Source organism: Cryptotermes secundus, unplaced genomic scaffold (genome assembly GCF_002891405.2).
Source record: "Cryptotermes secundus unplaced genomic scaffold, Csec_1.0 scaffold2387, whole genome shotgun sequence".
NCBI classification, from domain to species: Eukaryota; Metazoa; Arthropoda; class Insecta; order Blattodea; family Kalotermitidae; genus Cryptotermes; species Cryptotermes secundus.
In genome coordinates, this window is record NW_019731616.1 from 220,583 (window position 1) to 248,410 (window position 27,828).

At 37.8% G+C, this 27,828-nt stretch overlaps 2 protein-coding genes across 3 annotated transcripts in view; both read right to left on the reverse strand.

Annotated features, from left to right (window-relative positions):
- LOC111867334 (kinesin-like protein KIF13B) overlaps positions 1 to 3,830 on the reverse strand; it is a 111,779-nt gene extending 107,949 nt beyond the window's left edge. For both annotated transcript variants that reach the window (XM_033752640.1, XM_023857093.2), the window contains exon 1: positions 3,589 to 3,830. In XM_033752640.1, coding sequence (XP_033608531.1) covers positions 3,589 to 3,643 — 55 coding nt within the window. In that variant the 5' untranslated portion in view covers positions 3,644 to 3,830. The remainder of the gene's footprint in view (positions 1 to 3,588) is intronic.
- Positions 3,831 to 6,271: 2,441 nt separating this feature from the next.
- LOC111867330 (glycogen phosphorylase) overlaps positions 6,272 to 27,828 on the reverse strand; it is a 127,288-nt gene continuing 105,731 nt past the window's right edge. Inside the window, exons 15-22 of the mRNA XM_033752642.1 lie at positions 27,494 to 27,657; positions 26,279 to 26,393; positions 24,753 to 24,935; positions 23,711 to 23,836; positions 22,344 to 22,565; positions 20,582 to 20,911; positions 19,497 to 19,663; positions 6,272 to 6,388 (exon numbers count right to left, since the gene is read on the reverse strand). Of these exons, the coding sequence (XP_033608533.1) occupies positions 6,337 to 6,388; positions 19,497 to 19,663; positions 20,582 to 20,911; positions 22,344 to 22,565; positions 23,711 to 23,836; positions 24,753 to 24,935; positions 26,279 to 26,393; positions 27,494 to 27,657 (1,359 nt within the window). The 3' untranslated portion in view covers positions 6,272 to 6,336. The remainder of the gene's footprint in view (positions 6,389 to 19,496; positions 19,664 to 20,581; positions 20,912 to 22,343; positions 22,566 to 23,710; positions 23,837 to 24,752; positions 24,936 to 26,278; positions 26,394 to 27,493; positions 27,658 to 27,828) is intronic.

Below are 27,828 nucleotides of genomic sequence, written 5' to 3' on the forward strand. Positions count from 1 at the left end.
CAACCCTATGGGTCTTCATTGCCTGTTACAGGGACAGCTTTACCTTTTATAGTACACAACTAAGAACAAAAAATGAACTTTGAAATGTGAAACCAACTGGATTCAGCGTAGCAACAGGATTCAAAGGAACATAGACTTCTGAACCTATTACAGAAGTACAAACCAGAGAGATCAAAGAACCGGAGAAGACTTCAAGAAGAGACTACTACATGAATAAGACAAGAAAGGGTCAACAAGTGGCATACCTCCAAACCGCTAGACGATTGTACCGAAATAAAACAGTCTTAAACCTGCGACCTTCTGCACAGTAGCACAAAGTATCCACTCAGATTTGTTAAGACAATGATTATGTATGGAGAACTGATGATTGGAATATTCCTAGTGTATGGGGGATGGTATTGAGTGGATTGATCTGGCTCAGAAGAGGGACCAGTGGAGGGCTCTTGTGAACACGGTATTGAACCTTCAGGTTCCATAAAATGCTGGGAAATTCTTGAGTGACTGCACAATTGGCGGCTCCTCCAGAAGGGCTCAGCTCCATGAGTAAGTAAGTAAGTAATGCCTGAAGGAAATGGAAATTTATAAAACAGCGGAGTTGCAGTGTCTCCATCACAGATTACGTATGTCAGCATTAAACAATCAAGACTGGTGAAAACTACTTGATCATGAGCTTCAAAATTTATTATTATATCTTTCTAGAAGTTAAGTATATGTGAAAGAGAGAAAGTAACAGACACTACAAAAATATGAATTGTAAGGAGCTAACTTGTACCCTTCACCAAATATTTTTTTTTCAACGGCACTTAGAGCCCATTTAAGGCCCTGGCCTCTTATTCAGTTCCGTAATAATTTTTTTTCACAGAAGGTAAGTGGACGAGTGATTAGCCCGTCACGAGGCCTCTACCTAAACACAGGATAACACAAACACAGAATACCCTTGGTGGGATTCGAACTCACGATCCCAGCGTCTGAGCAAGCGAAGACAGTTCATGCCTTACACCGCGCGGCTACTGTATCTGTCCACCAAATATTATTTGAGAGACAAAATCATCAGATGAGACAGGCCACAGATGCAGCATTCATGGGAGAAATAAGAACTGCATACAAAATTTTAGTTGAAAAAGAAACCATAACAAGAAGAGACCATGTTTTTGTCAGGTTCCTTCGCGTGTATGCATTTATTTATTCATGCACTTGGGAAACACTGCAATAAAGTCAGCACAGAGCACAGTATTTCAGTCAAACTCTAATTTACTTCCTGACAAAGCTGAAAGAGGCGCTGAAGACACACAAAGCTTTGTGCAAAAACAGCGATATCAGGTAAAAAACAGGAATCAATGTAACATAGCGTAAGTGAAGGGCGCATATGGGAATTGTCAGACTTGAAAATAAAGCCTCAAACTATGAATGTACTGGACAAGAAACGCTCATTTCATAAAAAGACAAATGAATACAAAACCCAGAAAACATCACAAAGAGAATCAAATCAAATTAATTTAAATTCAAAATCTGAGACTCTCACTGCAGTAACTATGAAGACTACCATATTCTGGGACATGATGTTATGTAGTGTGATTCATCATTCCTCAAAATTCAGAGAATCCTGTTGCCTCCATCTTCAGGGTAGAAGTGACACCTTTGAGACCTGAAGATGAAGTCAGCAGATTCCTCTAAAACATGGCAACAATGTACCCGGCTACACAACATCACATCCCAGAAGACATGTTCTCAGAGTAAACAGAAATTGTTTCCTTTCACAAAATCACACACTTTCTCTCTTTAAAAAAGGAACAAGGTTTACTGTGACATTAATAAAAGGTAACGCTATCCCTTAACAGGCCGCAGAGGCCCATACGGTTGTGAGACGGCGAGGCTCCCACATTTTCTAGACAATCGGCTCACAGATGGCGATCCGGTTGTCAGCCTTACGCGCCGGCCTCCCTTTACCCTCCGGAAGATTCCTGGTACTCATTTCTGTTAGAGACTAAGTCGACCTCAGGGCCACAGTGCAGCTGGAAGGATTAGGTCAATTGAAAAATCAAATGATCTAGAATCGAACCCGCGACCTTCCGGCTTGTAACATAGTGCCTAAACCAACTACGCTACTGCATGCCCCTTTTCTGTGAGAGAGGTGATGAATTTTTTATAAATATCATTTTGATAAATTTCTTGGTTCGAAGAGCTAAGCTTCTCTGTCCAATAATATTTAAGATTAAATGTGCTAACCACAAACCGTAAATCACAGCAACTGCCCGCAAAACCCCATCCATAACACGCAAGCATTAAGCTTAACTAGGCAGCATACTTTACCCACAGAAACAGTTCTGATTACAAACTACTAGGTGGCCTACAATTTCTAATTAAATGCGTAGTTTATGAGGATCCTAAACTACTCCAAACAGAAAACAAAAATACTATTTTAAAAATTAAAAGAAAGGAATGACGGCGCTACAGGTAGAAGGGCCTATGTGGCTGATATCAAACTATATTGTTATAATTACTGTACTTTGATCTACAGCATAAAATGAAAATAAATGAATGAGGGATGTATCTGGGCAGATGGTGAACTCAATATATGTTTTGAAAACTGACTCTGTTGACCTTAAAACATACCCTGTAGAAGAATTTACCTTAATAAAAAATTCTGTTCCAAACACATGCAAGTAACAATGGTCACGGTGCAAAGATACAATTGTTTTGATGTAATACCGAATTCTCAGATATGTCTGTACATGTGTTTACATTTCAATTGGAAACAAATACCGTATTTCTAACACGATATCTACTACATAACTGGCTCAGGTCTATGAAGGATCTATAGAATGCAAGAAAATTCTATTCTATTCTATTCTCTTTTCAGCTGCACCAGTATTTTAATGTGTTGATTCTACTGAAGATTCCGTGGGGCCAGATGATCATCAGAATGCCAGATATGCATACAACAATACTACTGTCACACTCCTTGTACTCTAGAAGCTCGAGAGAAACACATCAAAAATTAACTTACGATTCTCGGTCCGAATTAGCGTAATTATACTTGCGTAACTGCCACGAAACAATACTTGCCAATAATTTGATTATTCATTGCGTCACATCCGTGACTGATTTTCGGAGACAAATTTGCGTTTATAGTTTATGGCCTTGAGATTTGCCATACGGCATTACACAATTTGGGGAGGGTAATAAAAATAATTAATGTCCATTCACGTTTGCGAGACTCGTGAACAGAATTCCGGACCTAAAAAAACATGAATCATTATAATTTTTTGTTGATTTAAAATACTTGACAGCCCATGGATATACAAATGAATCTGGTCATTAAGAAATTATACCTCCTACATCAATTAATAAACAAAAATTAAACGTCTTTACGTAAAAAAAAATCACTCCGAAGTGCATACATTTGGTGTATATAACGTAAACACTTCTAATATGCTACATTCGCTATTAAGATAGATGAGAGATATAATTATATTTATTTGCATTACACCAAATTTTACGCATGCAAATATCTTCGAACAATATCAGGAATATGAAGAAAAAAAAACATTCGCTGTCATCCATGTCTCGTCGCGCAACGAGGCCTACCTCTTCTATTGAAAGGCCGGACTCGTACTGCAACTTTTATCTTATCAGTCGCCATTTTCTTGTACAGCAAAAGAGTTCAGCAACTAAAGTAAAAATATATACACCAATACATTAACACTATATTCTTATTAGTTTCACATATTCACCCCATCTCAGAACTCATCAGAAACGCAAACTTCACCAAGCACCAACCGCACATCCGAACACATCATCCGCCATCTTGGTACTCCTGCTGCATAATGGCAAGAGTGTACTATGTAGAATTCTAACATGCGGGTCAACACGCCATGCAGTCCGGTGAAAGTCAACCGACGTTTCGGAGGATCATATCGCCTCCATCTTCAAGGATGAATTACTAAGCCAAACGAGAAACCAGCGTGAGGCAAGAAGCAAACAAATTTGTGTTACATCCTAGGAATTAAACTCTTCAAACTTGAACTTAGTGTTCTGGAGATTCAGTGTGTTCCACGCGTAATATTATATATATATAAAAAATATTACGTTTCGGAAACAGGAAATATTGACGGAAATCAGGAAGAAAGGCATGTTTTCAGATGGGTCAGTCAAGCACATCTAATCATAATTGCTAAGTCTTCCGTCTCGTATCACTCACTTATCTATTTAATGCATAAATGTACAATACAAATGTACTGAATACATCGTACAGATTACAATAAACTACAGTTACTCAATTGTCAGACAGAAAAATGAAAAGGAAGATCACTGAAACGATGTCAAACAAAATATTTAGTAAAGTACCCATGTTACGTAATATGATTATAATAATTACAATTGATATTTGATATGTCACAAAAGTTCCAATAAATGGGCGTTTCCCAGGAGTGTTTCCAATCAAAATTTTGTATGTATTGCTCCTGTCGTCGCTACTATGTTGAGATAGAAAAATTAATCTTATAGTGTTGGCAGCAGATCTGTCGATGGGGATTGACATCCGCTCTGTGTGTTGGCTGCATTTGTTATGTTTAAATATGGCGTTTGGAAATATTGTTTTGGTTTGAGAATGATGCGATATACACGCATTTATAGAATATTGTATATATCGCATTTGCACAGCAGATAAGTCACAAAAGACGAGATGTCTTCTGTTTTGGATACAAGTGTGTTATCAACAGCAGGAAGGTATAGAAGTTTGAGGCTTTTACGACAGTGATTATTCAGACTTTAGTTTGTGGGTTATTTTATTTTGTGTCATAGTATAATTATAGTTTGGGTTGTGCCACAGTGTAGTATTGTGGGCACACGTTGTTCGTATCTACCTACAGGACTGCACAGTGTTACAGTGCAGGAAAACACAATCTGAAGCAGGAAAGTGTGTTTTAAGAAACTGTCAGAATGGGCAATGTGTGACCAGGGCTCCATGAGCATGATAAAAGTCGGGGAGCCACGGATAATTTAGAGAATACTTCGCCAGTAATATTTTATCTAAGAGCCATGACAGCGTGTTGCATAGGATATGGGCAGCCCACATGCTCATTAATTCAGTCCATAATGTAAACAGCACTACTTTCATGTGTTAAATCTTAATACTATTTTTGTTGTCTGACTGAGGCACTTAAATTTTTCCAGGTTGGTTGGTAGGAATTGTTCAGGAATACCTTTCAAACTCTCTGACAGAGTACTCTTGAAGCGGGCACTACTGTGGAAAAAGATGCAAGAGAAATATGAGCAGTGGGTAAGAGTGCAGTTTTTAACTTTTCCCTGCCAGTGAGTAAAATGATGAAGCTTGTGAGGCACGTTCTTCTGTGAACTTACTTGGCTGATGCTTACTTACTCATGGAGCTGAGCCCTTCTTGAGGAGCCGCCAATTCTGCAGCTACTCAAGAATTTCCCAGCATTTTATGGAACCCGAAGGTTCATCACCGTGTTCACAAGAGCCCTCCACTGGTCCCTATCCTGAGCCAGATCTATCCAATCCATACCATCCTATCTCTCTAAGATCCAGCCTAATATTGTCCACCCACCTACGCCTTGGTCTTCCCTGTGGTCTCTTACCTTCTGGCTTTCGTCTCCCCTATTCGTGCTACATGACCTGCCCACCTCATCCTCCTTGACTTGATCATTCTAATTATACTTGGAGAAGAGTACAAGTTATGAAGCTCCTTATTATGCAGTTTTCTCAGCCTCCTGTGACTTCATCTCTCTTTGGTCCAAATATTCTGGCTGATGCTTAGTGGATAATTTTTTTTGCTAAAATTTTTCTACTCTATGAACCAGGGTACATTATACCTTACAGAAGAAAGGACCCATTGGAAGCATGTTCAAATTTCCCACCATATATGAAAATAGAGGTATGCTGAAAAGAGAATCTAGTAACTTTCTAATGACAGCATAGGTCACATAATGAATGATGATGCACTCTCATTCCCATAGTACATGGAGTATAAGTTCAAATATTTTCAGCTTCTTATCTGGAGCACAATGGCCTCTCTCTCTTGATGTTATGAAACAGTCTTGTAACTCATGCATAGCCTTTAGCATTAGGATTGCAAGATTGAGAGTTAAACACAGTATATCCAATAAACATGACTTTTATTGTGGACGCTGTCGATCATCTTGTTCATTTTCAAACACAGTATTTCATAAACTGGATCCATTTCCACCATCAGATGTAACTTTGGGAATGTTCCTGCTCGGCTGTCCTGAGGTGTTGCTGAAACTACATTTACCTTTTACTGTTATGTCGATTCTTGTTTACTCTTCAGGAAGAGAATAGCCTGAACCAGGAGACTATAAGCATAAACAAACTTGGCGATTGTAGCGTGAAGAGTTTGTCTTCCTCCTGTAATGAAGTGGTACCACTAAGTACACACATTGAATCACCAGGTTAGTGTACATTGTCTGATTGTCTTTGCTACATGGCAACCCATCTGTAAGTCTGCAACAGAAGCACTAGATCCTCTACTTAATAACACCTGATACATTTTTATTTTCCATTCCATTTATACTATATCCTTTATGTTATTCAGTTATTCAGTATAGAGGGGGTTCGTTTCCCCATGCACCACAACTAATAGTCTATTGTACGTCCCACTTTAATTTCTACTGTCACTATACCCTACCGATACTCGTGCCCGCTATCTCCCCTTTCTGCCAGCGAGGTCGGCCCTCTACTGGCAGTGGTACCCGATAACTTTCCCCATCTAACGGAGGCACTGGAAACTACTTGGGCGGGAAACATTTTGCCTAATTTTGCTCAGAGGTCTCCTAGAGACATGAGGATCTTTTACATGCCGTAAATCTACGACACAGGACCCACGGCTTAAAGTCCCTCCCGGAGGACTTGTTCCCTGAATTTTTCCGCCCTTAAAAATTCCACCACCTCCACCGGGTTTGAACCCGCGTACCTTGAGTCATGAGGTGGGAACGTAACCCCTAGACTACGGAGGCCGCTTATCCTTTATGTTAGTTATGTAATGACACTGTCAGTATCAAGACGACACAGTGTGAGATAGTAGGATACCTAATGAATGTGGAGCAATTGATAGATTGAGGATTAGCAGGGTAAATTATAATTCATGAAGTATGTTTCTATTATATTTAATTATCTGGATAATGAGTAAATTATTGTTTTTTTTAATCAGATTATTGTGAAATTTGAGGTTTTCACAGTAATGATTATGAATTTCATTCTCTTCTAGGATGTGACGCCATGTAGTCTGGTAGAAGTGTGCCAGTATTTCAGGGGAACATGTTCACTGTGTGTTCAGAGTTGAAGAGTAAGCCAAGCAAACAGCAGAATTTGACTCTGAAGTCCCTCTGAAATGTTGGTAAACTTCTGCCATAGTACACGGTGTCATATTCCCGAAGACAGTTCTCTTCACTTAGGATCTTGTCTGTCAGATGTTATAATGTTTATTTCTTTTAATTGCAGGTGGTTCATGGGAAGACAGAAAGAAGTATAGAAAATCAAAGGATTCAGTTCAACATTGGATCAATACTTCTTCGCATGCTGAACATGCCAACCAGATTTCCCCTTTTGCCCATGAATGGCCAAAGCTGAGTTCATCTGCTTCAGGTGAAGAATCAGCATATGTTTCATCTAATACAAACATCTGCCTTCAGGAACGTGATACCAGCATAAAATTTCTTTCAAAAGAATTTAAGAATGTGGACATCGTATCTGGAATGACTGAGGAAGACCACATGCATGATGGATTTGGTGAAGAGGAGGAGCCAATATTTCGAAAGAGGTCAGCAGAGCAGTCTCTGGAGAACTGTAGCAAGATTTGGGATACAAAGTCTGAAAGATTTATAACAGGGAGTATAAGGGTTAGGCATTTAACCCATTCTTTTATCAACTGTAACAAAAGGTCACTTTCAAGGAACAGAATTCTTTTCCCTGCTGATAAAGGCACTCCACTGCCAAAGAAAATAATTCTGCAAAACTGTGATAAGAGTGCAATTCTAACAAATGGAGAACAACTTGCTGCTGACAGAGTCTGTATACCGAAGACAGAAACAACAGCGGAAATTTGTAATAATAATAACCAAACTCTGAGGGAAAAAGAGCTGGCACCTGCAGACATAAAGTCTACAAGGAAACAGATAATGGAAAACCATGAGAAGGGTCCAAACGCAGCCTGTGATACAGATGCTGGCAGAAAACATAAGAAGAATCAGATTTCCGGATATGAAAACCATGTGTGTAGTGGTGAAGAAGTCTCAATACTTCGCAGAAAAATTAATAAGGAAAATGTTGATACCCCATGCATAAGAAAAGGAAGTCAGTCTACTGTGAAAGAAGTTCCTGCTTACAGAAAAGGAACACTTATTCAAAATGACACCAGAACCCAAAGTGTACAGAAAATGTTGTCTGGTATAGAACAAAATAAACAGAATTCTGGGGCGAAAGAAAAGCCAATGTTACGTTATGGAAGAAAAAAAATTATAAAAAGCTGTGATACAGATGCAACACTAAGAAAGGATAAATTTTTGTTTAGCGGTGAAGAAATTGCAATATCTCGAAGAAAAGAGAATGAAACCCTGAGGGAGGCGAGACTGCTGTTCAGTGATACAGAGACCTCAACATCAGAAGAGACAAGAGATGTAGAAAAGTGTAGTAAAGGCCCAGTTTCATGGAAGGAGAAGCCTCTACCAAGTGACAGTAATACCACAGAGTCTGGAGCAAAAAGTAATGTGGTAAATTGTTATACCAGGCCATTCCGAAGAGAGGAGGACACTAAAGCTGAAGTTAACGTAGGATATAGCAGTAGTGGCCGAACTGCAAGGAAGAATAAACTTCTGACTATTGATAAACAAATATTATTGCCTGCAGTACAGGATAAACCTTCAGTTGATGATAAAGAAAGCTTAGACTATGTAAGACTGCAAGTTCTAGACAGTGGTGAAAAGAATGAGACATCAGCAGTCGGATTTCTGTTGGGTGATGCCGAACAAAGAGACTCAGTTGCTGGACAAGAGTGTTACAGAAGAAACCCAGTATCAATAAGCAGACAACTTTGTGAGCAGAATGCAGCTTCAGAGCTTGTAGAAAGTTGTACAGAAATCGAAAGACAAAGAAATATTCTTTCAGGATTTGCTGGTCTTCTTATATCAGATGAAGACTGTGTTGAGCAGAGTCTGGATGATGCGTCCACTGTTATAATTCATCCACTTCTTTCCTGCAAATATGAACATGAAGTGGTAGAAATTAGAAAAAAGTTGAAAGATCTATATGAAGTTTTGAAGGATAAAGATCGAGGTCCACTGGTGATTCATGATGACAGTAAGCAAATTATTAATTCTCAAGTGTAATATGACATGTGGAAGTTCACCAGCATTTCAGAGGAAGGTACTGTCTCCATCTTCAGGGTCAAGAACAGAAGCAGAAAGCAGAACTTTGCGTACTACCTGCTTCTTGTTGTTTGCTTGGCTTACCCTTCAACTCTGAATATAGAGGCAGTACATTCCTCCGAAACATCGGTGAATTTCTACGAGACTACACAACGTCACATCTTAGAAGACAGTGATCTTCATACAGAGTATTGTGTTTCGAGACATTATCCACCATCCTGTTTTTATATAAAATGCACAACATTTCGGAGACTGCATTCTGTCTCTGTCTTCAGTTGGGCCCAGTCGATAGAACTAGTCCTTATCTCTGGCACCAACACTAACACAGGACAGGATATATATATCTACATATATGGTTTATACTATACATCATGTGTATATCCTCTCTTGTGTATGGTTTATGCTGTGCTTGGTTTATATATCGTATTTGTGTTCGTGCTGGTCTTTGGAGATAGGAACCACCTCTTGTTGATTGGGCCCAACTGAGTGGGTTCCACCTGAAGACAGAGATATACTCATCTCCGAAACATGGTGTGTTTTAAATAAAAACAGGGTGATGGACAATGTCAAGAAACATCGTCACAAACTTTTAGACCTTAAGTACTCTTTGCAGTCACCACTGTGAGCACTAAAAATCCACCCCACCCAGCTGTCACACAAATATAAGTTGAACCCATTATCCCACTGGCAACCAAAGAACATCATGCTGTGTGCTATTTGGATCAAGATGCAGATCATCCAAGTTTAACACCCACACTAGGGACAGTATTGTAATCATGCTACTTGTTGCAGACTGTTCTATCCAGGAAGGATCGCCATTTGCATTGATCCCTTTTTGTGGTTCTTTGGAAACACCTGTGGTGAACATGAGAATATTGACATATGATCAGTTTATTTCTGTCATTACAAAACCAAACAGTGTTACTTTAGTGAAAGAACAGAGGTTAAAATACTAGAATTTTATACATTGTTTTGTTTGGCTATGAAACTTTGTTTCTCACATGAAATATGACGTTCTTGTGGCAGCAGCTGTGAACAGTACTATTTTCTTCGCTGCAACACTGTGTAGCCTGGTGGTTCACTGACATTTCTCTGAAACATCAGTTAACAGCTAGCAGGTTACATAGCATCACAGCCCATATTGCTACGCACTAGTATATTATGTTGACGTGTGGGACTCCTTATTGACTGAGTTTAGAATTAGGTGGGAAGTAACTACCATGCACTGCCATGAAGAAGCTTCTGGAAAAATAAATGTATTGTGCTAGCCGTTGTTCATAAACCATGAAAACTGAAGTCCCAGCAGTGGGGGCTCAACTAGCACAAAATAATACCAGTTAAGAGGGTTCTGGGAAGAACACAGATTGAGGGTGCATGAGAACAGAGTGCTGGGGAGAATATTTGTTACAAAGAAGGAGAACGTAACAGGACACTGGAGAAAAGTGCATAATGAGGACCTTTATAATTTGTACTTTTCAACAATATAATTAGGGTGATCAAATCTAAATAAATGAGAGAGGCTGGAATGTAGCATCTACAGGTGAGATGAGAAATGCATTCCAAATTGTAGTCAGACAACCTAAAAGGGAACACTTGGAAGACCTGGCAGTAGATGGTAGGGTTTGGACTGGATTCCTCTGATATAAGATAGGGTTCAATGGTGGGATGTTGTATATATGGTAATGAAGCTTCATATTCCGTAAAAGGTGGGGCATTTCTTGTTTGTGTTAAGGTGGAATCTACAGCGTCACTGGAGGAAATGCCTCTACTTAATTCCCGAAACCGCTGAGTTATGGCTGTATAACCATTACTTCTGTAGCGGAAGATATGCCATTACCGGAGAGTAGATTAACTTACTTTTTAAGTTTTAATTTGAAGTGTTAGATGTTTTAAACAGGCATGAATAGCCTTGTATAAGTTATCTGTCATTTTCAGACTGTTTTTCTCTTCATTTTATCATTCATATTGGTCCATATCACACTTCTTCAATTATCACTGCTGCAATCTGTTATTTGTAAATGCAAGACACATTATATATTTCTTTTCCCTGCAGGAAATTCAAGTCCCAGCTACAGCTGTAATTCCGAAAGATCACGGTTGCAACACAAGAGAATATCAGTGTTTACAGAGAGGAAAAACAAGCGGCGTAAGTTGAATTTGGACATCAAACATGAACAGCTCAGTTGTGTGAGTGAGACACTAAGCCAAAGTGAAGACTCTAAGTACTATGGACATTTAGAATCTGGAGATAGAAACGTATTACCCATAAATGTAAGCAAAAAAGACATGCCAAAACTGTCAACTGATGAACAGGAAGACACAAGCAGCACAAAAAATGAGAACGGAGCTAAGAATGTCTTCAGATGTACATCATTGCAGTCTGAAAAAGAAGAGGACAATATAAATACCAGTTGTAGTAAAATAGGCAATTCTGGATCCCAGACTGTGTCTAGCAGAAATAACAGTAGCACAAAATCCACAGGACATTTAGTTACATCACTGCAATTTGGAACAAAGAAGATTAAACACAGTCATTGTAATTTAGATAATGAAAGTCATGATTTGGAGATGGGTAGTAAAAGAGACAGAGAAACATCAAACCCTGCAGTTGTATCCGGGCATGATGATGATGGTGAAACAACAGACGATGACGATATATTTTATTATAGACGCCCGCGAAACTCACCATTGCTCTGTGAAAAAGAAATAAATAAAAAGACAATTTATTCAGACTCCCAAAACAAGTCTGCCAGAAATACAAGTGAGAAGCTGTCAGGACATTCAGTTGCATCTAAGCATTGCACAGATGACAGGAAAGTGTTCAGTGACAGCAGTGATCATAGAGAAACAGAAACATCACATTCTGTAATTGGATTGGAGCATGAAAGAACTGAAAGCAATGCAGCAGGGTGTGATGAAAATACACAAAAAAAATGTATGTTGATCAGAAGGAAACGAGAGACAAGATCCTCAAACAGTTCAGTTAAATCAAAGCACAATGAAAATGGTCATGTGAGTAATGACAGTAAAAGTCCAAAACAGGAAAATGTTTTAACCAAATCAAAAAGAAGGGCAACAGCATTGAACAATTTAGTCAGATTTAAATATGAAGAAAATGGATATGACATATCAGATGATAGTGAAGTCCCTCAAAATAGAAAAATATTACACAGGTGGAAAAGAAGATCATATACATCATACCATTTAATTGCTTCAGACCATGACAAAAATAAAGGTAATACATCAGATGATGGTAAACTCCTAAACATGGAAAATGTTTCAAGCAGATTGAAAAGACGTATGAAAGCATTAAACAGTGCTGCAGTTGGATGTAACCATAATGAAACCAAAGATGTATCAGGTGATGCTGAAAACCCTAAAAAGGAAAATGTTCCATCTAGAAGGAAAAACAGGATGAAAATGTGCATCAATTCTGATGGATCAAAGTATGATCAAAATGAAAGTCATGTAACAGATGATGGCAAAAGCCCAGAAAAGGAAAATGTGTTAAAGAGAAGAGAAAGAGGGACAGAAACATACAATTTAATTGCTTCGGAGTACGATGAAACTGATAAAACAGTGATTGTTAGTGATGTTGGTTACCCTTCAAAGAACGAAAGTGAAATGACAGGAATGTCAAAACATCATGAATATTATGACGATGTTGATGACAATGATGATATTTTTTATACAACCCCTAAACGTTCATTGCTCTACAAAAAGGAAAAAGAAAAAACAGATAATAGTTGTAATGAAAACTGTACTTCACTAAAATCAAGCAGAAATAACGGGCATAAAAGTGTTAGAAACAGTTCATCACAAAGCACGTTGACTAGAAATGTCTTTAGAAACTCTCTTAAGCATTCACTTAAATCAGTGGTCTGGAAAAATGAAAATGTAGTAGATAAAGATAATAGCAGTGATGAAAAGTCTGCAGAAATTGATTTATTAACAGATTCTCATAGACAGCAGTCCTCTGGAGATATAATTGAAAAAAACCACAGTAGTCATAAATCTGATGATAACATGCATAAAATGAAGATGGACTCTAAGTTAATGGAGAGTAGTCGAACAGAAACAAGAAAGGTTTCTTCAGTTGGATCTGAGCACACTGAAAATGAAGAAGATATGGCTGATGATGATGATATTTTTTATAAAACACCTAGAAGATCGTCATTATATGGAAAAGAAAGGGGAAGAGTGAGTAGTATCTGTGGTAATGAAAATCATACTTCTCTCAAATCAAATAAAGCCAACAAAAACAATTCATCGCAAGACCTGTCAAATAGGAATACTAATATGTCTAGAGAATCTGACACATGCTTATTTAATTCAGTAACCTTTAGAAATGAAAATAGAGCAGATAAAGACTCTAGCAGTGATATAAGCTCTGCAGATATTGAAGATATATTAACAGATTCTAATAGACGGCAGTTCTCTGGGGATATAATGGAGAAAATTGGTAGTTGTAATAAATCTGGTGACATACATAAAATTCATATGGAATCTAAGTTCATGAAGAGTAGCAGAACAGAAACACAAAAGGACAGTTCAACTTCATCAGAACATCCTGAAAATGAAGAAAAGGTAATGGAACATGAAGACGAAGATGATGATGATGATATCTTTTGTTATAGGACCCGTAAGCAGTCACTACCTTGTAGAAAAGAAAAAAAATAGACAATGTCATTCATGAAAATTTTAGTTTTCTGAAATTGAAATTACACAAGCTCCCATACTGGTGATCTTTGAAAATAAAAATCTGTGTAAATAATGTTGGCTCAATATAAACTGAAGACATTAATATTAAACAATGAATTTTCAGGCTATGTTAAGGAGATAATTTTTAGTGATTCTCAAGACAAGAAGTCAGTGTGTTTAAAGTGGTTTAAATAGAACACGAGATGAATGAAGAAGACACGATGAACACATCATGAAAGTGACCAATATATAGCAGTTTATGATATTTCAAGCTGAAAGCTAGAAATTGTTTAAAAGTTGTTGTTAAGACAATAATAATGAAGGTACAACATTTTATAATAATTCACAAAATTTGTCTGATGGTGTATAAGATTTGAGGTTATAGTGATAAGTAATAAGACAATGAATGGTCTTTCTGGATGTGGATGTAATGCCATATATTTATTTATAACCTGTATAATGACACCTATATAGTGTTGTATGTGAGGATGATGAACAAATAATCAATTGGATATTACATGGACAGAAATATGGATGCCACTTCAGGTGATGAGCAATTCCATCTCCACCCCACTCAAAAACAGCTCCAGTTTTTCAGAATTTTGTCACAATAACATGGAGTTCACAGACACTGTTATGAAAACCATTATTAATGTTGTAATTCCTAAAACAAGATCCAAAGACATGAAATAAACAGTAATAAAAGTGCATCATCTTGTCAGAGGAATTACAATGTCTGTTGGCTTCGGAATGCAGAACTAGACAACACCAGTGCTTCAATTTTATTTTAGGGTGCTCAGCAATTCCATGTTACAGGGATCTTCCAATTGTGCCATTTCTTCCCTATGGCCTTTTTAAATATGGTATCGGATACTCCAGGCACTTATTATTATTATTATTAGAGGGGGTGGGTTTGCCCATACACTTAGACCAGTTATTGGTCCATTGTGCATCCCCGTTTAATTTATACTGTCGCCATATCCTACCGGTACTGGTGCATGCTATCAGTCCCGTTCAGCCAACGAGGTCAGCCCTCGGTACCTGATATTTCCCCCATCTACCAGAGGCATAGGAAACTACTTGGGTGGGAAACTTGTTGCCTAATTTTGCTCAGAGGTCTCCTAGAGACATGATCTTTTATGTGCCGTAAATCTATGACATGGGACCCACAGCTTAAAGTCCCTCCCAGAGGACTTGTTCCCTGAATTTTTCCGCCCTTAAAAATTCCGTGACCTCCGCCGGGTTTGAACCTGCGTACCTTGAGTCATGAGGTGGGAACGTTACCCCTAGACTACGGAGGCCGCTCTACTCTAGGTACTTACTTAATTCACTATTTTGTATGTATATATTTTGTCATCTAAAAAACATTTTTTTTAAGAATGCCGTCTTGTGACCTGCACAGTGCCACATCCCAGAAGGTGGCAATCTTCATAGTCAGTGCCCTGAAAATCTCAAATCTTACATTGTTTTTTGTTTGTATTTTACTTGTATTATAAAAATATGTAAGATTATAATCACTTGTTATATGTGTATAATAAATATGGTGCTCTTTAAAAGTAACTTTCCTTTCATTTTGGCTACATTTGTACACCAGTTTCTGAAACGTTGTGTTCTGTAGTTTTCAGACTACTGGGCACTGGACAAAGTCCAAGAACCCGGTAATTCTGAGTATTATATTTTTGTACTGGACTATACTGTGTCGTGTTCCAAGGGGCACTAATCTTAATCAGGGCTGCTGTGACATCACAGGCAAATCAAGCAGCCACCTTTGATGGTACAACATTTTTTCTTTCCTTGTATTTATTAAATGAAAATTAATTTCTGCTGAACCTTTATCCATGCTATGGCCATTGATGGCAGTAACTGAAACATGACATGTAGCAATGTAAGTAACACTATTTCACAAATTATGGCCAACACCAATCAAGGTTTTCATCACAGTGGAAATTTCATGTTACTAATTCTGACAAACACTTTTTTGAACTGAGGGGAGGGTGCTGAGAATTTCTCATCACCTGGTGTGCCACTCTGGCTTGCACTGGCCTGTCTTGATATTCGTTGCCATGAGAATATCAAATCACCCACATTCATATCAGCTTGAGACTGCAATAACTGTTTCCTCTCCAACTTTATTGTGTTTTCAAATAAAATAAAGATCACACAAAAAAAAAAGAGTAATATTACAATATTCATTTATGTCATAACAATGTGACAGGAACACCTTTATCACACCTAGACAACTGCAACCTAATAACATCAACAGCTTCATAATTGTCTAAATATGTGAATACCAGCATATCAGTCTTTCTGTCAAACATATCACCACTTTGTTCAATGAAACGTTGTGTTGCATGTGTGATTCCTACATATTCCATGGTTTTCATTAAGATCACTTGGTTGAAAGTCATAAATACGAAACCTGTCTCTGCCCTCAATTAAATATCAATAAAGATCTACTATCACCATGACTTTTTTGTATTCCGTATCTCAGAACACTACAAATTCTTACATTTTCTATCCCAGATCAAATGATCCAAATATGCATTGTTTTTATGCTATTTTAAAAATTATAACAGGCACTACTGGGAATCCAAATATTCATAACTGTATTAAATCCAACAAAATTATTGCTTTATTCATTAGACAGATATCAAATGTGCATACAAAAAGTAGTTACACAAACATAGTGAGACTCCCTCCCTTGCTACTACACCCTCAAGTGGGCCCATTGAACCAGTTCCTGATATTAGGTGAGTATGAAGAAATGAAGAACACAGAATGGTAATGGTCAAGGGAGAACTGAAGTACTTGCCCGTGCTATTCTGTGGCCAAAATAAATCCCACATGGACTACTCTAGGACTGATACCGGTCTTCTACAGTGAGATTCCAGTGACAAACTGAGCCAGACACAAAAGGTTAACTTACAAATGCCAGTGAACTTCTGTGGCACTATTTTATTTCTAAAATGTTGGAAAAATGAGGTTATGAACAGATCTGATGAATTTGTAAACTGACAGAAGTAAACTATGTAAGCATTGTTATGTATATAGATATCAAAGGATAATTATGGTGGGGTTGGAGGATATGTGAAATATTTGCTGAAAAAAATGGCTTTAATATATAACTGAAAATATTAATAATATGAACAAACATGGCCTGATTATTTGCCATAGCATTAACTGAACTGTTACAGTTTCCAACTGGGACATGGAACACATATGAACAGTCCTGGAGACTGTTCGTTTCGCTATTAGAAATATTGAGGAAGAAGAGAATCCTCACTGAGGTGGTTAAGTCAGATGTACCTTCCAGGCTTTCTAAGTGCCTTGGAGCACTAGACACTCCAGAATTCACTCAAACTGTAACAGTTGTAACAAAAGAATTATCCCTATATTAAATATGTCTTGAAAGATGTCCAGATTTCTAGTAACAGATGCCAACAAATACTGAAAGCTGCCAACATTGCCAATATTTTGACTTACAAGAAAATACTGTGTGTTTAAATTGTTTACATAATGTAAACACAGGATGGGTTAACCTTTCAATGTTAAACCTCATGCTGGAATAAAAAGTCTGCCTTATGAAGCAAAATGACATCCATTCTAGGGAACTTCAAGGTATACTAGTGATCAAGTTCAAATAAATCAGCTTTTATGGGCATTAAAATGCTAATCTCCAAGCTTTCAAATAACTGCCTCTGGCAAATGTAAACAAATGTTAGAAAAATAGCATCACAGAAAATTTAACCTTTATCAGCCAAATTTAATTCACCCATTACTATCATGATGGGAGCCAGATTTAAACTTAGTATTAAGGTTTACATTTGAAAAATGTGTTGCTAAGCCTGCTGAACCACTGCACGAACTGGAACAATCGTGTGACATGCACATAAGACAAGTTAAATTGCCATTCCACACAGAACAGACAGCTACTTAGATGCCAACGTGAGAGGTTAAACTGAGCATGTGCTTACACTATAATGCTGTTTCCCTTTCATCTTTCTAAGTTGCCGTGATAATCAAAAGAATCCTGACAAGCAAACAGCTTATTTCTGTCACAATACAAAGTCCACATCTGTTCTGTCATAACAACGAAGAGGTTAAGCACGTGCTTTCATTTTCAACCTAATTTACATATTAAACAGTTGAAGACACTAGTTTCCCTCTTCCTGAGCTACTGCCTTAGCATGGTGGGGAGGTTTCCATGCCCTGATCACCTGGACAGCTATGTCAATGGAGGAACAAGATTCTGGTAGGGCCACTCAAATGTTCTGTCCCTCCCCATGTTATTATTTTATTGTAATGAGGATGTTTGTGTTCTCTGATGACCTTCAGAACATTGCTCATGGAGGAATAAGTGCCTGGTAAGGTCACCCACACTTAACAAATAGGAGCCATTGGTCCTCCACAGGCTTAGGGTTGGTCCTGAGGCTAGCAAACTGACCTCAGAAAGCAATATGTGTTCAGAAACCCAACAACTAATGCCAGATAAATAATTCTGGGAAATAACTAAGGAAAGATTATAAGGAAGAAATACAGAATGATTTACAAGAATTGAAACAGCAAATAACAGAGAAGAATGGAGATCTGTTGTATAAGACACTATATGGTTCTTGCAGGATCCATTCATTCATTTTATTTGGCATGAATAATTGCTACAATTGCTACAAAAAGATGCGTGCATTGTGTGGGGAGGGACTCGCGATGTCATGAAAACGAAGGTGAGAATGGTCTCCGGCAAATGAAAGACTTTGTAACTAGACAGAATCACACAAATTTGGCTGTAATAAACGTTCCTTATAGATATGACCTCCAGGAGAGATCCTGTGTAAACAGTGCAGTAAAAACTTTCAATAGAAAGCTGATGAAATATACTGAGTGCCTGAAGCAGAAAACTGTTGGGAACTATATACAAATCATGGTTTGCATTTAAATGGGAAAGGAAAAGATTTCATGGTGGAAAAATCGAAAATGTGATTAAGGATATTTTAAATGTGAAAAAATCAGCTCCAATTGGGATTAAATGGAAAGAACAAGAATTGACTGGATCCATTCATTCAGAAAATTGCAAAACAGCAAAGGTGAAAAATGTTGTGTTTGGAAGGCACTAAAAACAATAGGCAAGTAAATAATGAACGAGTAAGAGATGATTGTGGAGCCAAGGAGTAAAATCATGTCACACTGCCTGTGGTGACTCATCAACATAGGATGGTTTGGATCACCAACAATATACATGAGCATACTTGTGTCCAGTTACAAATCTCACTTCATTTCTTCAAACTGTACTTGACTAAACACAGGGAAATGTTTTCACATGCCTGCAGACTAAACTATAGGCCTATAGTGACAAGGTTAGCAGCCTGTTGTCTAGGACAGAAAATTAAATACATTACTTAGCAACCGGCTCTTCATCGCGAGGTTCATGTGGTGCTGGCAATTTCTCCCAGGTAGGCTCCACACCCCATATCTTCCTTGCATATTCTGCAATAGTTCGATCGCTGGAGAACTTTCCAGATGAGGCAATATTATGGATTGCCATTTCAACCCACTTGGACTGGTCCTGCAAACATTCAGCACAAATTTTGTTTGTTGGACTTAGAGTATGACACATGGATGCATAATAATTGAAGTTAATAGATAATACTACCAAAACAGTTAGAGAAGAATACAGAAGTCAAGAATGAGAACATTAAGTGGATTAGGGGTGGAAGGAGGGGAAGGAATATGGACAAGACAATGACTATGATGATTTCAAGCAATGGGGACATCAGAAAAAAATATTAAAAACATAATGTTTAATGAGGTGAACAGATTTATTTATTTGGGAAATGAAATAAAGTCAGAAAGGAAAACTATTGAGAGATAAAAAAAAAAGCAAGAAAAACTTCTAAATTTTACCAAATTACCAAATATAAACAGAATATTATGAAACACAAAAATTTCAAAGCAATGACCAACAACAACAACAACAACAACAACAACAACAACAACAACAANTGGGATTTGGCACCGTGTATATGTGGTGTTAACCGACGTTTCGGAGGAACGTATCGCCCCCATCTTCAGGGTTGAAGAAGTATAAGTAAATCTGCAAGCGACAACACCGTGAGACACGGTCAATTAACACCACATATACACGGTGCCAAATCCCAGAAGACTGCTTTCTTCATAGTCACCGCCGTGAAAGTCTCAAATCTTACAGAAATGAAATGTCTGCAGAAGTTGGAATTCAGACATTTCCAGGTAGACCTGCATGAGAAACAATTACAATGGTTTAGCCACTTAAAAACATAGATACACCAAGGATATCAATATGACTCTAATCTCTAAAAACTGGATAAAACTTATTGTACTTTTGTCTGATTACTGAAGCAGAGCCAGCTTCTGGAACACCATTTTTTTGTAACTCAAAACCAGACAGTGTATTTGATGTTGCTAAGAGGAAAAAAATTTAATGAAATTGATAAATGAGACACACCTGATAGATTTCGCCCACTCTGTCTTGGCACTTGATGTATGCATCAAAGTCTGCAAGCAAGAAGAACCTGTCATACTTGAGCAGGATGTCAGCCACATCCCTGAATTCATCTGGGTTGGCAGGACTGAAGAAGCCATTCTGAATCTGGTCCACACACTGCTTGATGTCTGGATTGCTGTTGTAGTAATCATACGCATTGTATCCATGGTGTTTCAGCTTCTCCACTTCATCCACCGTCATCCCAAAGATAAAGATGTTGTCTTGACCCATCTCCTCGGCCATTTCCACGTTGGCTCCATCAAGAGTACCAATTGTCAGGGCTCCATTCAACTGAAGGCAATATTATGGAACACAGACCTTGATGACAAACCCATCTTCCTGACAAATCAACAATTTCTCCATGAATTTCCTTTTAGAAAGAGAATAATGGGTTTTGAACACAGTGATAAAGCAATGGTCTGGGCTCGATTCCTGGTGCTACCATATTTTCTGAGAAGTAGTGTGTCTGGAATGGGGTCCACTCAGTCTTGTGAGGATAACTGAGGAGATATTTCAAGGAGATAGCGGCTATATTCCTATATTCTATAATTCTATAGAAACAAACACATAACAGATTCTCTAAGTTCAATATCACTCCAATATCAGACTCAAATCCATGCAATTGTGATTTAAAAGACAGCGAGACATCAAGACTACCATCTTTTGAAGCATGACACCAAGCAGACCTGTAGAAAGTTAACAATATTTTGGAGGAACTTGGTGATTCCAGCTTCAGGGTAGAACGTGCATAAGAACAGCCTTTACGATTCCATCTCGGCATCATAACCCCTCTTTTACAAAAGAATGTAAAGACAATCTTAACATTTGTCTGTGAGACTGAGATACTAAGAAGAAATATAATAACAACATACAGCGAGCTCAAATTAACCTTCATATGTTGGTAAAAGACTCAGAAGAATGGGTAAAATGAATAACGGGGCCAGCTTAGCAGAGTTAGATATATATCAGATGAAAAATATAATACAGTAAACCCTCGCTAATTTGGTTAGTTAATCTGGATATCGAATAATCTGTATCAAAATATGAAACCTGAAAAATGCTGTTCACAGTTGAGTGCATACTTTAAAAGACACATGGCATTTAGGAAGGCAGATGAATCACTTGTCTGTTCAGATAAAACTTGATAGTTTCTTCAAGCCTGCATTACCATATCCAAAAACAAGTACAACTTCTGAGTTTTCTATTGCTGAATAAATGTATCGTTCATTCATTCATTTCCTTTATTTTCCATATATCCATACAGGTAAAAAAACTTTTTATACTTTCTATATAAGGGTCCTACAGTGATTTTTTTTCATCAGCACTACTTAATATCATTAAATTTTCCATTTATTTGTGTATGAAGTCTTTTGGTCTTTTAGTGCTACCTTTTGTTTCACCAATCTGGATTATTGCTTAATTCAGACCACCTCTGCCCCAATTAATCAGGATTAGTGAGGGTTCACTGTAAATTCTTCATAATAATGGGTACAGTATTTAGAATTGACAAATAAAAGGGCACCAAAAAGCTAAGTGAAATGTGGACTGAAAGGAAGGAAATATTTTTGACGTATTATGAGATTGGAACATCTTTCTAGCATAACCTTAAATGAGCAAATAAACAAGTGAATGAAGAGAAGATATATGTCAAGTAGCAGATTTCTAACAACAGAACCCATCAATAAGGACAGAAATAAAAAGAAAAAATAACCTCAAAACGTACCATAAATTTCATGTTGCCAGTACCAGAAGCCTCTGTCCCAGCTGTAGATATCTGCTCACTGAGGTCTGCCGCTGGCATGATCTTTTCCGCTAGAGTGACGCGGTAATTCTCCAAGAAGATAACTTTAAGCTTGTCTCCAACAATTGGATCATTATTCACCACATTCCCAACAGAACAGATGAGTTTGATGATCTTCTTTGCCGTGTAGTATCCAGGAGCAGCCTAAAAAATGACAAGCAGGTCTGTGAAACAAATAAACCCACTAAAGGTTTTGAGCCTTCATGCATATTTAAATTCACTATATAATATTAATTTAGAGGTGGAAGTTAGTCGTGTATCATCAATTTTAACACAAAACAGTTCCACACAGTTTGTCTGATTGCAGAGTGACAGCTTGTTGTGTATAATCAGTTGGAGGAGAAGAAAGCTCGTAAAATAGGTTTGTCTGCATTATAATGTGAAATGATCGTATGATCTGTTGTGGGGCAGTGACTAGGTAAACACGTTTCTGTGACAACAGATACCCATGGAAGAATCAAAGATATTGTTGGAAACGGTGTTTTCTATGCGGTCCATGCTGAGGCTATATAATGAGACCCAGCAACCAATAGTAGACAAGAGTAACTTTCATATAAGAAAAAAAAAATCTGGTCATGAGCTCAAGCTGGGGCTCGACACCAAGATAGGCAGACTGACTGACCGTCAGTCGCAATATGACTTTGACTTTGAATAGCAGACAAACCCTTGTGGAGGCAGGGTTGAATACCTCCACTGTGACCCTGCAAGTTGTAGGAGGAGAAAAAAGGGAAGCCTCAAATCTGAGACAGTAAAATATGGTTGCAAGTCCCAAGGGACTCAGACCTGAGACAGACTGTGCTGGCAAGGACCAGCAGCATATACAAAAGACAGACCCATCCTCTCGTCAGAGAGGGTGCCGCACAAAAGAAGACCATAACTGTCAAACAGTAATAAATATAGTATGATCATGAGCCCCAGATGGGGCTCAACACCAAGATTTACTGACTGGCTGACTGTCAGTTACAACGGGACTTTGACTTTGACTTGAGTAGTAGGCAGCTGGACCAGAGGGTTAGTTGTGGGACGGCAGCCAGCCAGCAACGATGTAGGCAAAAGAGCAGAAGAATATCCATTGTTGGGAACCATAACCAAGCAATGACCAGTGAAGACTATAACAAACTGAGGCTTAGTGTGTGCTGTAGTGATTTGTTAAGTGTGTAGATTAGTGATAGCATTATAATTCTTTGAAGTCACAAGTTATAAAAGTGGAACAAATCCATTTACCAATCCAAACTTTGTCTAGTCACTAACGTATAACAATTAACAATCCACATGAACCATATTCATACCTTTCCTCCGATCATCACTGTACGAGGGGTGAAGTTGGCAGAAGGGTTTCGCTTGATACGGTTGTACAGTGTGATGATGTGCAAACAGTTTAGTAGCTGGCGTTTGTACTCATGAATTCGTTTAACCTGTATTTACAAAAGAAAAACATATTACTGAGTTCATCCTGTGAGCACATGCATACATATTTACAAGAGCCCATTTAAAACTTCTGAGACTGATGTATATGTTCAAGCACCTTAATGAACTGAATGGCATGGATGAAGCAAAAGAAAATACTGTCTTAATTTTTGGTTAATTTTACAATGCTGTAAATACAGCACCCTTGTTGCTGCTTTGCATTTAAAAAATAACCTTTATATTGTTATAATATTTTAAAAGTTTTTCACAACACAGAACTTTATAATGAATGCTAGCACCAGCGTTGTTTCCACCTCATAAGACTGAATGACTGCCATGTCAATATACTATTGTCAGGAAACTATAAATATACTCATAAAAGTGAGATTGCCTCTAAGGGCACACTATACTCGGCCAAAAATAACTTTGATGGTACATCATACCATGAGTAAGTGATCTTAATGGAAAAAAAGTCTTGTATGTTCAATAAGTCTTCCATATGGTGCTCTTAGGGATGATCATTTCTAGGTTGCACAATTTTATAACGACCTTCACGAAATAATAACATATTTGTAAATAGTGTTGATCCTGCTGCTGATAATGATGACACATCCTGAAGGATGTTTTATACAAAGTATATTTGTACAAAGGTTTGTGAAAATCCACTAATTGGGTCAATACTTTTCAAATTTAGGTTAGGTTAAGTTAAGTTAGGTTGGATTAGTTTAGGTTAGGTTAGGTTAGGTTACACTTTGTCACATATTTAATGTTATCACAAAATTGTGAGAACCTATCCTCCTTATTCCACAGGAGTTTCAGTATCGTTGTCTGGGGGAAGAGTTGTATTATGTTATGTAGAACAAGAGCAATACTGACAATGAACCTCTTTTCCAATAATGTAAGATATGTCATTGTTGTATTCACCTGTATGTCAAACATGGAGGCTGGGTTCACCTTCACACCATATTCCTTCTGCAGCAATTGTGCCAGCTTCAGTTTGTTCTCCTGTTTTACCTTCTGGACAGCCCTCTGAAAGTTTGTATCCTTTGCAAATTGTTTCAACTGCTGCAGCTGTTCCAAATGCACTATCCACTCCTCTCCAATTTTCTGCAAATAATAATTAGTTTATATACTTTTATTGGCATTAATATAAATTCCATTAACATTTATAATAATGATAATGTCTCAATGTAACGGGATGCTAAAATATAACATCATTGTGCAGACAACTGGTACATAACATAAAACACATATCTCAAAAGTTCTACAATTTCTATCTGAAATGCTCTTCTGTATGGCTAACATCTGACATGCAAGGAAAAATAATTCATGATCCAAAACAGAAGTCATTGCTCCTTAATCAGAATATGGCTGTGTTCTTGTCAGTAATCAATTTAAAGTCAAATTGAAGGACTTTTTGAGTAATAATTCCTTCTACACACTTGATGAATTTTTTAATAGATGATTTTATTTTGCTAAAGTAATTATTAATTGTTCACTTATTATTACAATTAACATAACAATATATATAAAGGGTCTTGGCAGAAATATGATTGCTTACTATATACTAATTGTTATTTTGAAATGTAATTATATTAATTTATGTATTCTTGAATTTATTTCTATAACTTGTTTTCTATGTTTTTTATTGTATCTATGTTAAGATTCAAACTTGACTATTTCCACATCTCATGGAACTTGTTTTCTGTATAGATCTATGGAAATGAAATAAATGAATGGAAAAGTATCACCTGACACTCAGAAACAGAAAAAACACTTCAAATAAGGAATTAAGTTTACATGTTTAATTTTTAAAAATGAGGAGTCAAATCGCATACAGAAATTCTATCACTTTTCTCATATATCACCATGATTACTGTACATATTGGTAAGAGCATAGAATAAGTACTAGAGTATCTTCAAATGTTTTCTCTTTGCTGTGTGGTAAGAAACACACAAATCTAAGAGGAACATTCCATTTTTATACCTATGATATGTAGTGTCATTATTACTTTCCTAACAATAGACCCATGTCTGGGGTCAAGACCAGTAAGAAGAGCACTGTATTTTGGTTTGTAATGCCATATGGTCCAGTAGAGGTTCACCTACATTTCTGAAGCACATCCTGCCTCTATCTTCAGAATCAAAGATACATGAAGCAAGCAATGAGCAAGAAGTAAGGAGCATGCTAAACTTGCAACAACAGTGTAAGATTATGCTCTTCTGCGATGTGATGCAGCATGATCTGGTACATAGTTACAAGTGCTTCTGAGGGAAATTCTGCCTCCATTTTCAGAGTAGAAGATTTTTTTTTTTTTAAGAATAAGGGAGCAGGTCCCTCTGAAATGCTGTCAACATTCCCTCACATTTCTTTCATGAAATCTTAAAGCAGATGGTTCAAATGTTCTGTGTTCGCAACATTCAGCATGAGATCAGAAAACTCAGATTACCTCTGCGATGAGATCGGCCAAGGACGGATTGCAAAGCAACAGCCACCGTCTGGGAGTAATACCATTTGTCTTGTTCTGAAACTTCTCTGGCGACAGTTCATAGAAATCACGGAAACTGCAACCAACACACGTCATACAGTAGACAGTTCTGTGTCCATCTCTCTGTCTATCCAGATATAACTAACTCTAAACTGTATGGTCTATCTTGAGCAGTTTGTGCAGGAGTGTATTGGGAATGTAAAGGTAAAGCTCCACACACTCTGTACTTCAGTACTAGGCTGAGGTGAGTGGTCAGGAAGCTCCTAGTTCCCACTGGAGGGAAGGCAGATGGGGCTGCAGAGATGAGCTACAGATAGAAGTGAGGAGAGAATCCCTTTGCCAGGAGCTGTGGGTCTGTATACTGAAACACAGATGGGACCTCAAATTGCGTCCACAATCCTTTGGTATGAGTACTTGGTATATTTCCATCCTTTTTTTCAGTTTTATTTTTTTTTAATCTGAGGAAGATGGGGACAGATGCCGGGTTTACCCCCTCCCCCTGCCAGCAATCATGTATCTTGTAAACTAAACTCCATGGCCTTAGTCCGCAAGTGAACTATACCGACCGAGCGACCGCTGCTTGTTGGCGAAGTTAGTGTCAACTTCAGTGGATAAAGGGCGTCGCATTGTCAGCACAACGAATTACCAGGGCTGTTAATTTCAGTTTTCTAGACCGGAGCCAATACTTTTCCGTTCAAGTAGCTCCTCAATTATCCTCACGAGGCTGAGTGGACCCCGTTCCAGCCCCACTACTTCTCACAAAATCTTGTAGGGCCGGGAATCGAACCCGGACCTCAGGATCTGTAGCCAGGAACTCTGACCACTAGATAACAGAGGTGGTCATCATGTTTGTTAACCTATGGTTACAGTCAGTCACTTATTACAAGTGTTCATGTTTGAAGATAAGTCGTCTTTTGATTGGATTGAACTGGTCAGTCACAAGCTGAGCAGTTTAGTTATGACATATACTAATACAACATGGCATAGTACCAACAGAGAGAAGATAATTAGATAAAATACATCCATGAGAAAAACAGCTGACACACCTCCAGCAAGTGTCAAGGTTAAGAATGTGTGAAGCTCTAGTTCCACTCCCATGCATTAATGGCATGACGCCTGCTTAATTAATTAAGCAATGGAACAACAGTTCACATTCCCTTCAACATATGTACTTACATGTCATTTTTAATGATATCTGAGTGTATTTGGGCAACCCCATTGACTGCATGTGAACCAACAATGCACAGATGAGCCATGTTGACCCTCTTCTCACCTTCCTCTTCTACAAGTGACATCCGTTTCACACGTTCCCAATCATCCGGAAACTTCTTTTGTACCTCCTGTTAAAATCATAATACATTATGTAGAACTGGTGTCGTCTCTCACCATGGTGGACCAAGAAATGTGGTCAGTTACTGAAATTAAAACACACAAAAATATTTGGACCCAAAAGTGAGATGAAATAGTGAAATAGAGAATATTACATAACAAACTCCTTCAAAATTTACATG